At 59.0% G+C, this 13464-nt stretch overlaps 1 protein-coding gene across 1 annotated transcript in view; it reads right to left on the bottom strand.

The window, feature by feature from the left end:
- The window catches only part of COL22A1 (collagen type XXII alpha 1 chain), a gene marked incomplete at its 5' end in the record, with an annotated part of 223216 nt that overhangs the window by 173287 nt on the left and 36465 nt on the right, over window positions 1–13464 (bottom strand). The window contains 2 exons of the mRNA XM_066372771.1: window positions 4822–5097; window positions 10715–10838. Coding sequence (XP_066228868.1) covers window positions 4822–5097; window positions 10715–10838 — 400 coding nt within the window. The remainder of the gene's footprint in view (window positions 1–4821; window positions 5098–10714; window positions 10839–13464) is intronic.

A 13464-nucleotide genomic window follows, 5' to 3' on the forward strand; every position in this document is an offset into this window, starting at 1 on the left:
CAGGACAGGGCTCTGCCTGCCTCTCCAGGGCCAGGTCCCCTCCGTCTGCAGCTCCTGACCTCACAGTGGCCCACGCCCACGCCTCTGCCAGGGCCGCGCCCAGCACCCACCCGCCAGGAGCTGAGGCCCTCAGGCCGAGGGCTCACAGGAGGCTGCCCACACCAACCTAGTGAGCTTGAAGGTGGGTTTTTTAGCCCTCTTAGAGCTTCGAGATGACCGTTCAACTAACCAACAGGCAGCCTCATGAGAGATCTAAGGAAGAACCACCTTGTTCCTGAGCCACAGAAACTAGGAGATAATAAATGCTGTTTTCATTGGCTTTTTCTAGCTGGAGCGGCCATTTGTTACACAGCGACAGGTAACTGATACACGCCCCCTGTCCAGAGGGCTCATTGAGTCCTCTCTCTGCCACACTGGCACCTGATCATGCAGCTGATTCTCTGTTGTTGTTGTTTCTAATTTTTAATGTTATTTTAAGATTTTGTTTATTTATTTTAGAGAGGGGAGAGAGAAGAGGGAAGAGGGAGGAGCAGGAATCATCAACTCCCATACATGCCTTGACCAGGCAAACCCAGGGTTTTGAACCAGCGACCTCAGCGTTCCAGGTCGACTCTATCCACTGTGCCACCACAGGTCAGGCCCTAATTCTCTGTTTATGTGTCCATCTTCCCTCTGGGCCTCCAGACGGACCATGTCCCCACGTGCACTGAGCCCTGCTCCCCACATGCTCGGCCCTCCCAGCTCCTGTCTTCCCCCTGCCGACTCCGCACAAGGCTGGCTCCCCTCGCCTCTCACCCCTTGCCTCTCACCCCTCACCTGCACCTGCACTGCCACCCCCCCGGGGCCTGGCTGGCCCTGTCACCTGTCGCCCTCACCCGCCATCCCGTCCCTCCTCCTGACAGCACTCAGCACACCCAGCACCGTGGACGTGTTTCTCCGTGTACTCCTTCACCTGTCTGCCCTGCTGGAGCAGAAACGGGGAGGCAGGGCTCCCGGCCCCTGGCCCTCCTGTGGCCCCAGCACAGAGCCGTCCCCGACACACGGGAGCTGGAAACCGTGGGAGGGGGATGCGTGCGGGCATGGACAAACGTCCACAGCCCCTTGGACAAACGTGGACCCGGAGCAGAACCAGGGGCCAGAGGAAGGCTCTGTTACTGAACACTGACCCTGGTGGCCTGGTCTCGCCCCTGCCCCGAGCTCCCCTCCCCGGCAGCCTCTCCACACCCGGGAGTCCTGAGCAAACCGACAGGGCAGGGGTCAGCTCCAGACCCCGTCCACCCGCTTCATGACCCGTCCCCAGAGGTGTAAACCCTCGCTGCACCGACTTGGCTCAGCAGACACACTAGTAACAATTCCAGTCGGCTGTCTGTTTTGTTCCCTCACAGACACCAGCCCGCAGGTGAAAGACCGTGACCAGATACCGAATCATGCTCTTTGAACGAGGCCTGCTGCGCAGAGACGGCCCCGCTCCCTGCATGAGCAAGCACAGGGGCCCCGCAGCTGGGCCCGTCTCCAAGCTCAGGACACAGGGATAGAGGAGACAGAGGCCGAGGCTCGGGGTCAAGGACAAGGAGCACAGGGGGCCTGGGGCCTGGGCAGAGGCGCTCCCAGGTGGGTGAGCACACCCGGCAGCCAGGATGGGCCCCTTGCCAATGGCCTGACATCCTGGCCAGGCCAGGGAGCCCGCCTGCTGAGGCCCCTCAGCCCCCTCGCCCGTCTGAGTCCCCTGCTCCAGTGTCCCCACCTCCGCGATTCTGGGCTGAAGTACTGAGCTGTAGTCCCCCGGCCCCAGTGTCCTCTGTGCTGCCCCCGTCTGCAGCCTGGAGGCCCTTTTCTGACCACAGTGTGGAAACCAACCAGGGGTGCAGAGGGCTTGGAACCTGGGGTCAGCCAGGCCCGGGCCTGAGTCTCAGCCCTGCTCGCCGCTCGGGGCAGCTGGTCAAGCCCGCCAGCGCCCGGCTCCTCGGCCTCCTCATCCATAAGGTGGAGAGGAGGACACTGGCTCCCAGGGATGTGCTGAGCACCGAGGGAGGCCGGGAGCTGCAGCCACCGCAGGGGGAGCCGCAGCCGCAGCCGCCGCAGGGGGAGCTGCAGCCGCCGCAGGGGGAGCCGCAGCCGCAGCCGCCGCAGGGGGAGCTGCAGCCGCCGCAGGGGGAGCCGCAGCCGCAGCCGCCGCAGGGGGAGCTGCAGCCGCCGCAGGGGGAGCTGCAGCCGCCGCAGGGGGAGCTGCAGCCACCGCAGGCGGAGCTGCAGCCATCTCAGGGGGAGCCGCAGCCGCTGCAGGGGGAGCCGCAGCCACAGCCGCTGCAGGGGGAGCCGCAGCCGCAGCCACCGCAGGGGGAGCCGCAGCCGCCGCAAGGGGAGCCGCAGCAGCCGCAGGGGGAGCTGCAGCCATCGCAGGGGGAGCTGCAAGCTGCTGGGGTCTCTCCCAGAGCCATGTGGGTGCCAGCATCCCAGCTCGGGCTTTGGAGACTTACTGAGGGACAAGGCATTTGGTGACCGCCCCTCCGTCCATGTCCTTAGGTTCCTTTAAATCTAGAAACCCAGCACGAAGCCGTACGTGGGAGCAGCACTCCCCCCAACAAATGTCCGGGGCTCCGGGATTCCCCAGCGTTGGGTACAAAGCGGGCACTCAGCTAAGTGGGCACTCAGCTCATGTCAGTGGGCACCAGGAGGAGAGAGAGGGGCCCACCTCAGCCCCCAGACTCCACACCGTGGGTTAAAAGGGCTCAATGAAAGGCCCAACGGGATGGTCCAATTTAAGAGTCAGGGAAGGGCAGGACCCAGGTCGCAGACTGGAAGGAAAATGCAGAATTTCCAAGCGGGCCGATGTCGGCCGCCCTTCACTGACTTCGCACTTGGTGCTAGTCATTCAATCTCTGCGCCTGATTTTCCTGACTGAACGGGTCCACATGGTGAATGAGCTTGCAGGGCTGGAAAGGGGGAGAGCTATCAGCACCCACGCCCCACCCCGCACCCACACCCGCACCCACGCCCCGCCCCGCTCCCGTGCCCCGCCCCACGCCCGCCCCACACCCATGAGCAGCAAACAGCACAGGCAGACAGGCGTCCCCTGCCCCTGCACCGGGGCCAAGCGCTCGCAGGCTGGCGGGTCCGCGCTGCCCCACACAGCTAAGCAGTGGCAGGAGGACAGAGGCGGCCAGCATGGAGTCCCCAGGAACAGCACTGTCCCCTTGGGCCAGCACCCAGCCCCCTCCCCCGGCCCAGGGCCCGGGTCTCCCTCATTATTCTCCACAGGGGCGGCCTCTCCTCCTTCCCTCAGCTCTGCTCTCTGCAACCCCAGGGAACTTCCCCCAATACAGCCCCGCCTCTCCCTGCCCCGCCCCAACCCTTCCAGGCCACTCCACCAGCAGGCAGACCCCAGGGCCCCTGCCTTCCTCCCGGCCTCGCCCCAACCCTTCCAGGCCACTCCACCAGCAGGCAGACCCCAGGGCCCCTGCCTTCCTCCCGGCCTCGCCCCAACCCTTCCAGGCCACTCCACCAGCAGGCAGACCCCAGGGCCCCTGCCTTCCACCCGGCCTCGCCCCACGCTGTGCTTGAAGCTCCTGCTGCCTCACGGTGCTCCACACACCACGCGGCAAAGCTTCAGGCTGCCTGGCACAGACAAATCCTCTTCATCCTTCAAGACTCATCCCAGGAATCACCTCCTCCAAGGAGCCATCCCTGCCTACCTCCTCCCTCCTTCCCCCATCCACCTACCCTGCTCTGCTCGACTAAGTGTGCTGTCTTTCCTCTGGGTCCTGAAATAGCTGATGCTTATTGTTCTCATGGAACTGACACAATGAGACCAAAATGACCTCAGTGTGAGTCGTTCTTCTATGTGAGACCGTAAGTGCCTTAAAGTTAGAGAGAGCCTACTGTCTGTCTGACAGATAAAGAGACAGACAAGGCGGAAACAGCGGCCACCACCACAGAGCGTAAATCCCCCCCAGGAAGGGAGGAAGACACAAGCCCCCAGCAGGTGGCCCAGGACATGCCCGGAGGGACCAGGCTGTGACACAGAAAATGCAGGTCAGTCAGGGGTTCGGGGGAGCTGGGTGGATTTACAACCCCTCTCCATCCTGACCAACTGGGTGATTTCAGGCAACTGAAAAAAATGACACAGGTGTACACATTTCACAGAACTCATCAAAGCAGACTGTTCATTTTACTTAGGTGATGGCACCTCAATAAATAAAACAAAATATCTATTTACTGAGCTAATGGAGTCTCACTGAGACAAAGCTTTTTTATTTAAAATGTAGAAACAGTCTGGAAATTTCAAAGACTTTATGAGAATCCAATTAGCTTATATATATTATTTAGTACCTGAACCAAAGTAGGTACACATATAATTAGTAAAATGAACAGAAGTGTTATTCTGTATCACATAGTATCTATAACTGAGTTACAATAACACTGTATTAGTATTAAATTCTTAGAGGGGACGCAGGCTACACACATAGCTGGGTAAACAGGGCTACAAAGTTTCCTGTATTTCTAAATAGATATGAAATACAAATATAAATACAGACTACAGATACATAAATATATAAATGTACTATGTACCCAGTGCTGACTGAGCACAGTGCCCGGCACACAGTGGGTGGGCGCTCAGGACGTGTGTGAGAAATGATTGACTGAAGGGATGAATAACTGAATGAGTGAGTGAGTAAGGGATGCTGACCGGATGTTCCAACACGGCAGTTCTCTGAGTCAGGGTCCGCCCTTCTCAGACAGACCCAAGGTGACGATGTGATCAATGATACGGCAGGCAGAGGGCACACGGGGAGCACGTGACCCCAGGGCCCTGGTACTCACGTCGATGGGCACGCTGTCGTAGAGGCGCTTGCCGATCACGGTCTTCCCCTGGATGTCGATGTTCTCCCTCTCCTCGATGGGCAGCGTCTGCACCAGCGCGCAGTCGATGTAGAGGGAGACGTTCTGGGCCTGGATGCTCAGGGCGACCTTGTGCCAGTCCCGGTCAAAGAGGTCGCTGACCCGCACGCCGCGGAAGACCACCCTGACGGCATCTGTCATGGCACCCACAGCGTTGTACTCAACTGCCTTGTTCTCGCCGTCCAGCCGGATGGAGACCTGGGGGGGGGGAGGGGGGAACAGGACCAGAGGCCCACTGAGCTGAGACCAAGGGGTGCGGGTGGGGGGCCCACGGCAGGGTCAGACCCTGGCTGGGACCCTGACCAGCCGGTCAACCGTGGGCTCGCCATCTCACAGGTCTAAGCCCTGGCTTCCTCCTCCACGCGACAGTTTTCAGATCGCCCACCTTGCAGGCTGTTCTTAGCCCTGTGTCGCATGGAATGGCTGGACTCACACTTGAACCCAGGGTCCCGGCCTCAGCTGCCTGGAAGGACTTCGCAGGGAACAGCCCGACGTGAGACTGCCAGACAGCTGGCGGCCCAAGGTGTGAGACCCACCAGAAACCCCGACCGGTTTCAGTGTCTCTCAAATCCCCAGGATGGCAAAACAACCTTATCTGGCCAGTGGCCAGGGACGAGCCTGAAACCCCGTCAGGACCCCAGTCTCTCCTCTGGAAGGTGAAGGTCCAAACCCCGTCAGGGCCCCAGTCTCTCCTCTGGAGGGAGAAGGTCCAAACCCCGTCAGGGCCCCAGTCTCTCCTCTGGAGGGTGAAGGTCCAAACCCCGTCAGGGCCCCAGTCTCTCCTCTGGAGGGAGAAGGTCCAAACCCCGTCAGGGTCGCAGTCTCTCCTCTGGAGGGTGAAGGTCCAAACCCCGTCAGGGCCCCAGTCTCTCCTCTGGAGGGAGAAGGTCCAAACCCCGTCAGGGTCGCAGTCTCTCCTCTGGAGGGAGAAGGTCCAAACCCCGTCAGGGCCCCAGTCTCTCCTCTGGAGGGAGAAGGTCCAAACCCCGTCAGGGCCCCAGTCTCTCCTCTGGAGGGAGAAGGTCCAAACCCCGTCAGGACCCCAGTCTCTCCTCTGGAGGGAGAAGGTCCAAACCCCGTCAGGACCCCAGTCTCTCCTCTGGAGGGTGAAGGTCCAAACCCCGCCAGGGCCCCAGTCTCTCCTCTGGAGGGTGAAGGTCCAAACCCCGTCAGGGCCTCAGTCTCTCCTCTGGAGGGTGAAGGTCCGGCAGAATCACGCCCTCCACGGCAGGGACCCCTCCTGCTTCGTGTACTCATCTCCCGAGCCCTTTGCAAAGACGCCTGGGAAGCCCTGGGGGAAAGTCTTGCTGGTGTGTTTCTCATGATGAGTAAATACGCTCCCATCCTGTGCTCCTTTCTCCACCCCTCGCACATCCCTCACTGAACACCCCCTGTGACAGGCAAGCCACATGCCGGTATCAGGGATGCCACAGTGGGCAAGGTCGATACACTCCCGGGGCGTGAAGGTGGGGACGTCACACGCAGGGAATTAGAACGCATGAGCGGATGAATGAAGGAGTGCATTCGTGCTCCACCCCCACGAGGTCAGGCTTCATCTGCCCTGACATCCACGCTCCACCTTCTTCTGCCTGCCTCTGCCTCCCTCCTGGACTCTGACCTTCAAGGACTTCTTTACCTGGGCCCCTGGCCCTTTGGCTTCTGGTTAGCTTGGCCCATGGGAAGGCCATTCGAGTGGAGATCAATGAGCCGGAAGAGAGAAGAGTCAGTGTATTGATTCTTCCTGCCCCTCCTGGCTCCCTGTGGTCCCAGATGGCTGGGCTCTTTTTCTTCCAGTCTCCCGCCCCGATGACTCCGGAAGTCACCATCTCCATGAACCACCTACTTCCCCCCCCCACCCAGACCATCCAAGGTCAGGGTGGTAGATAGCTTCCGGCTGTCGCTACTCCCAGGATATCCCAACACCCTTTGTTGATTTCCTTAACCCTCACCCTTAGCCTCATCAGCTGCCTCTTCCCTAGCCACTTGATTAAAGCATTCTTCAAATACTCATGGCAAGTCACGTTTGCGCTGTGTGACCTCAGGCAAGCTGTTTAACCTCTCTGTGCTATTTTCTCATTTTGTAAAACAGAGCCAATAATAGTGCCTACTCCATAGAGTTGTTTCGAGGACTAAATGAATTCATGTCCATGTATGACACTTACATGGTGCTTACTATATGCCAGGCGCCGTTCTGAACATTAGCTAGACCAGGGGTCGGGAACCTTTTTGGCTGAGAGAGCCATGAACGCCACATATTTTAAAATGTATTAATAATTCTGGGCCCTGGCCGGTTGGCTCAGTAGTAGAGCGTCGGCCTGGCGTGCAGGAGTCCCGGGTTCGATTCCCAGCCAGGGCACACAGGAGAGGCGCCCGTCTGCTTCTCCACCCCTCCCCCTCTCCTTCCTCTCTGTCTCTTCCCCTCCTGCAGCCGAGGCTTCATTGGAGCAGAGATGGCCCGGGCGCTGGGGATGGCTCCATGGCCTCTGCCCCAGGCGCTGGAGTGGCTCTGGTCGCGGCAGGGCGATGCCCCAGAGGGGCAGAGCGTCGCCCCCTGGTGGGCGTGCCAGGTGTATCCTGGTCGGGCGCATGCAGGAGTCTGTCTGACTGTCTTTCCCCGTTTCTAGCTTCGGGAAAATACACACACACACACACACACGCACACACAAAATGTAATTCCGTGAGAGCCATACAACGACCCGTGTACATTACGCATTACCCAATAAAAATCTGGTGTTGTCCCGGAGGACAGCTGTGATTGGCTCCAGCCACCCACAACCATGAACATGAGTGGTAGGAAATGAATGGATTGTAATACATGAGAATGTTTTATATTTTTAACGTTATTATTATTTTTTATTAAAGATTTGTCTGCGAGCCAGATGCAGCCATCCAAAGAGCCACATCTGCCTCGCGAGCCATAGGTTCCCGACCCCTGAGCTAGACTAACTTAAGCAAGTGAGTTCAAAGACACCGCAGGGAAGCCTTCTCTGACACCCGTGTGTAACTGGACTCTAACCTGGCCATCTGCTCTCACACCCCAGGCTTGTAGACGTATTGACTTTTCTCGCAGCACTTTGTCCGTATATGTGTGTCTTGTTCATTTCTCCGGGTCACCCGTGTACCGCCTGACCGCCCACCCCTGTAAGCAGGCACCCCGTCTCTCTTGTTCACCCCTTTACCCCAGAGGCTCGGACAACACTGAGCCCGTAGTAGCACTGATAAATAAGGGTGTGAATGAATGAATGAATGAATGAATGGATGGATGGATGAATGGATGGATGAACAGGAGCCCTGAGGTGACAGGCAGGTGCCACTGCAGTGCTGGGGACCAGCCGCTGTGTCTGCAACACCCCCAGGTGGCTGGTTTCTCTCTCTGGGCCTCACACGGCTTCAGCCCAGGGGAACCTCAGATGTGTTCTGACCACCTGCTGCTACGTTACGGTGTGGGTGCAAAACAGAAGACTATAAACCCCTGACGAGTAACCCAGTACCTGATACGTGCAATCTAATATGCCTTCCATTTCTTGAAAATTGGGTTTGAGCCCTTGTCCTTGAAGCACCTGGAGCTTCCCATCGACGTTTCCATTTCCTCCAGCAGGTCCAGAGCAGGGGGAGACCCCCGTGGACCTGAGTCGCCTGTCTATCCATGTTAACTGGGGGGGGGGGGTGGTGCTCGGGAAGGCACATCATGGCTCAGATCCACCCACAAATCCTGCTGGTTTTATTTTCAAATACCCCAGAATCTGGTCATGTCCCCTCAACTCACTGTCCCTCCCTTGTCTGGTCAATGTCCTCTCTTGCCTAGAGGACTAGAATGCTCTCCCTGGTTGGGCCTGCCCAGCTCCCAGAGCCGGGTCTCAGACAAGTCCCGACACTCACCTGCACGGCCGTGACACCTGCCCACCCAGCACCCGAGCCTCTGCTCGAACTACCCCCACAGTAGGCCCCTTCCCAGCCTCCTTCCTGTCCCGTCAGCATGTTGGGAAGGAGTGAATGCCCCTTGGTTTCTCCAAATGACAACGGGAAGGTGTCAACTTTCAAGGAAGGTTGTAAACACTAAAGTCTCGGATCTGAAAATGTCTAAGGGCAGATCTATGGAGACCGAGGGCGTGGGACAGGTGTTCACAGCAGCCTGCTCCAGAGCGCCTTGTGGAGGCCTTTCCCCGGGTCCCCCGAGTCGAGCCAGGATTCCCCAGGACACGGAGGTGGCCCCCACCAACAGTGCCAATGGCGGGCACGCACCAAGACCTGCGCCACGCAGCTGCGCTGCCAGGTGCCTCCTCGCAAGTGCACGAGGTCCCTGAGGGCAGACTCAGCCCACGGCCTGTCTGGCCAACGGAGGGACAGAGGCGGCCAGCAGACAGGAGCACAGCCGGCCCTGCGAACGCCATGGAGGAGAGCCCAGACGGAGGGGGCGGCGCGGCCTGGCCCACAGGAATGCCGTGGCTGGCGCCCAGCCTCGGGGCTCTGGCCCTGGGAAACAGGAGCAGCAGGACCTGCGAGCCGCAGGCGGAGGGGGGAGGGTCACTAGAACGGCCCCCGGGGAAGACTGTCCCCGCCCCCGCCTCCCACGCGGAAGGAGTCAGATCGCCCAGCAGGCGAGCCAGGAGCGCGTGTGCGTCCCCGTCTGACCGTCTGACCGTCTGACCGTCTGACCGTCTGACCATCTGACCTGGCTGCGGCAGGAAAACACTTGTCAGGACCAACTGATGGAGACAGGAGCCAGCTGAACACGGTGGGGAGAAGACAGACCTGGAGCTTGATGCCCTGGGTTCAAATCCCACCTCTCCTTCTTATCACCTACAGAAATGCAGGCGCACGGCCTCACCGCACTGTGGGTCAGCGCCCTGCTCTGTGAGATGGTAACAGGGGACCCACCGGCAGGGCGGTGAGGGGGACCGAGTGGGTGAAGGTGTGTGAGGCGCTCAGACCGTCCCTCGCTCCCGCAACGTGGGTGCGTGTGGGATAGGCACCCGCACGCCGTGTTGGGGGCAGCTGGAACCAGCCCTGGAGAAGCCGTGCTCGCAGACAGTGGCCATGCCGAGGGGCTTGGGCACGCTTCCACTTTACTTAACTCCCAAATGAAAGCGTAGTCAGCCTCCCCCAGCTGGGGGGCAAGTCTTCACGCGGCTCATTCTTCAGGAAAGAACAAGGGTAAACCACACACGCAGACGTGGCTGGTCCACGGACGCTGAAGACGGGGCAAAGGCAGAGTTACTCGCACCTCAAACCCTCGTGCTAATGGCCTTGAGGCTGAGACAGGTCTGTCCCCCCCTCGGCCACGTGCTGCTCTGGGCGGTTCCACCTCCGGGAGAACTGAGAGCCCAAACCCACTAGAGGAGGGTCGTGACCCGCGACAAAACTGTGTGAGGTGTCAGACCCTGTGTGATGCTTCCACCACCGTGCACAGTAGGGCTGCGCCCCCGCTCACAGCCCCAGCATCGACACTCAGAGCTGACAGCAAGGGGCGGACACAAGACTTGAACCCAGGTCTGTGGAGCCCGAGCCACTTTCTTCTGCTACATGGTGAGACTCGCTTGTGCTGTCAACAGAGCACGTGCCAGAGGCCAGCCGAGCTGGCTGCCACCCTACTGGCGAGGTGGCTTGTCCCTCAGACAGGAGTAGGTTTTCGTCCCCATGACAGTGCCAGCGGTTGACCGTCCCTCGGAGAAGCTGAGCCTCTCTGGTGGGTGACACTCCCCACAGGTCCTCTGGGCCTTCCCACAGCTGACCCTCGATCCCTGAGGCCCAGGACAGAGGCCTCGGGAGGACACAGAAACCCACGGGCCCACGGAGACAGGTGGGCCGTGCGTACCTGTGGGATTCCGTACTGGTCGATGACCTGCCAGATGTACCAGTCTTCTTTCCGAGAGCTCTTCCGGAAGCGGAAGGTTGTGACAAAGGCGTACTCGTCAGGCAGACCTTGGGGGAACACATCCCTGCAGGAAGACGGAGACAGACAGGTGACAGCAGGCTGAGGGGCGGGAGCAGGAGCTGCAAAAGGAAGTCCCACCCCCTTGCCCACGACATCCTGCCAACTGTGCCTCCCAAACATTTCTAAAGTCCCCCATCTTCCCACCCTCGCTGCCTTTTCCTTCCATCAGACGACCCTCTGCAGACCCTTCCTCTGGCCTCTTCACTGTCCCCTTGCCCCACCCCCACTCCTTTCAAATCCACCCACAGAAACTTCCATCTCTCCAGTGTCACCGTCCCTGACAAAATCCATGATAAAGGCTGCACTGTCCTCCCCCAGGGTCAAGTGCAGCTGAGTCACCCAACCTCCACCTCTTCCTGCTTGTTCCTAGGTGGCAAAGCCCGCCTGCGACACCCTATCCTGCCTGGTCCCCTGCCCCTGCACCAGGACATCCGCCCTTCTGTCCCCACAGAATCCGGGGTCCCAGGGAGCATGGTGGTCAGCCCCCATCTCCCCGCAGCCCCCCTCCAAATTCAGAATGAAAGCTGTCCCTTGCAGGAAGTTGTGAAGAAGGTGTGTCTCTCTGTAGCCGAGGCCGCCAGACTCTGGGGGTAAATGCCATGCAGCCTGGCTGGTGAGGGGCGGGCAGAGGCTCACATGGACAGGGGTCTGGTCTCCAGGGCTCTCCTAGTCCCCTAGCCGGCTGTGCCTATACCCAGCAGACCTGGGGGCAGGGAGCTGCCCAGGGGCACACACGGCACTGACTTCTCCATTCGCTGTCTGGCCAGGGAGCCAGGAAGGGAAACGAGGGGGCGGATGGGTTCCTGGTTCTCAGACTTGCAGACCCGCAGGGACCCTGGGCTTGGCCACGTCTGGTCTGATCCTCACGTCTGGTCTGGTCCTCAGTTCACAGGTCTGAGCTGGGAGTTGGCCCGGTGGTTCAAAGTCATTGTCTGAGCTGAGATTTCACCCAGGACCACACCAGGCACTGAGAAGCAGTGCCCAACACTCAGCACTTGGACGTCATCAGGACTCGGGACGCCCAGGGTCACAGCCCTAGAACGCCCCCTCCTGTCTGCACTTGGACGTCATCAGGACTCGGGACGCCCAGGATCACAGCCCTAGAACGCCCCCTCCTGTCTGCACGGACACGGGCTTTGCTGCCGCACAGAGACTTCTCTTCACTTCCTTTTTCTCTTATTCCATTCATGAGTCCGACTATTCTACTGAGCTCTTCTAAACACCCTTTCTTATACCTTCGAAGTGACACATACATGGGTGTGCACGCATAGATTCCTATACACATAGTATCGTGCTCTATGTTATTGTATCTCTACGTTCATACCTACAGGTATCTATACTATATAACACTGTATCCATATGCATCTGTTTATCTACAGCCCTGGAGACAGAGGGACTAAGACTTTTCCTTAGGCTACATATAAGCATATAGAAGAAAAAAAAAAGTTATTACAATCAAGTCAGCGGGAAAAGTGCATTGATGGAGACTATAAAAAACCAGATGGCCTAATCTGATCCTTCCCACAGATAATGTAGCCAATTACAAGGTTCTGGTGGAAAAGGTTAGGGGTTTGGAGTGGAGGGGCCCGAGGGAGAGGCCAGCCTCAGCTTCCTACGGACCGTGGAAGCTAGGACGAGGGACTGTCCCGTTCCGAGTCTCCAACGCGGCTTACTGAGAAGCACGCTGCCTGCCCTGCTCGCCTCGCTTTGCTGGGCTGAGAGATAAACCAGGAGAAGTGCGGGAACGGCCCGCTCAAGGTTAAACAGGTGAGAAAAAGTCAAAGATGGAAAGCCACACCCCTTTCCATTGCGAACAAAAATTAAACTCAAATTAAAGTGGCAGGTCTGCATGTATCGGCGCATAAATTTCGAAGCATTAAAAATTAAAGACGTGCTGTTCTCTCTCGACATGTCAGAGCTTGGCTGGCTTGATTGCATTTCTGGTGTCTTGCCATGAACACACTTGAAACCATATAGAAATTCCTTCTCGGCACGCGTCGGTACGACAGCCAAAACCCATTACCCTGATAGTGTTCCAACCCTGCCCGGGCCAGGGCAGCTTCCGCCTCACCCTCAGCTCCCTCCACGAGGGTGCACTGTGCGGGGCAGCGGTCTGTAAATGACTCTCTGCGCCGAAAGCCTCATTAACGAGACGGCGGCGTCAGCAGACGGCGGGGGCCTCGGGCCTTCCCACCAGCCTGCAGTCTGTGCTCTCTCTCCGCTGTCCTGCTCTTTCCCTGTGTTCGCTCTCGAGTGAAGCTGTCTGTGGTTTTTTTGTTCTAAGCAGGATGGATGGTGAGTCGGGGGCAGCAGGACAAAGAAGGGGAGTGATGTGGGAAAGGAGCCTAGACCGTGTCCATCCTTGTGAGCACGGACCAGGGGACGGAGCATTCGTCCCCCAGTGTCTGCGCAGAGAGAGCCACGCTCCAGGTCGGGAAAGACACGCCTCCCTTGAGCGTCGGCAGAGGGCGGTTAGGTCTCCACGTCCTGGGTGGCGAAAGGAGGCACGGAGAGGGGAAGTGACTGTGGCATCTCCTCTTTCGTACGTACAATCACTCTCCTGGGAAGTAGGAGCCGTGAGCCCCGGATGACGGGCGTGAGAGCCTGACACAGGCCCGGTCCACGGCTGG

Source organism: Saccopteryx leptura, chromosome 3, assembly GCF_036850995.1.
Source record: "Saccopteryx leptura isolate mSacLep1 chromosome 3, mSacLep1_pri_phased_curated, whole genome shotgun sequence".
Classification (NCBI taxonomy): domain Eukaryota; kingdom Metazoa; phylum Chordata; class Mammalia; order Chiroptera; family Emballonuridae; genus Saccopteryx; species Saccopteryx leptura.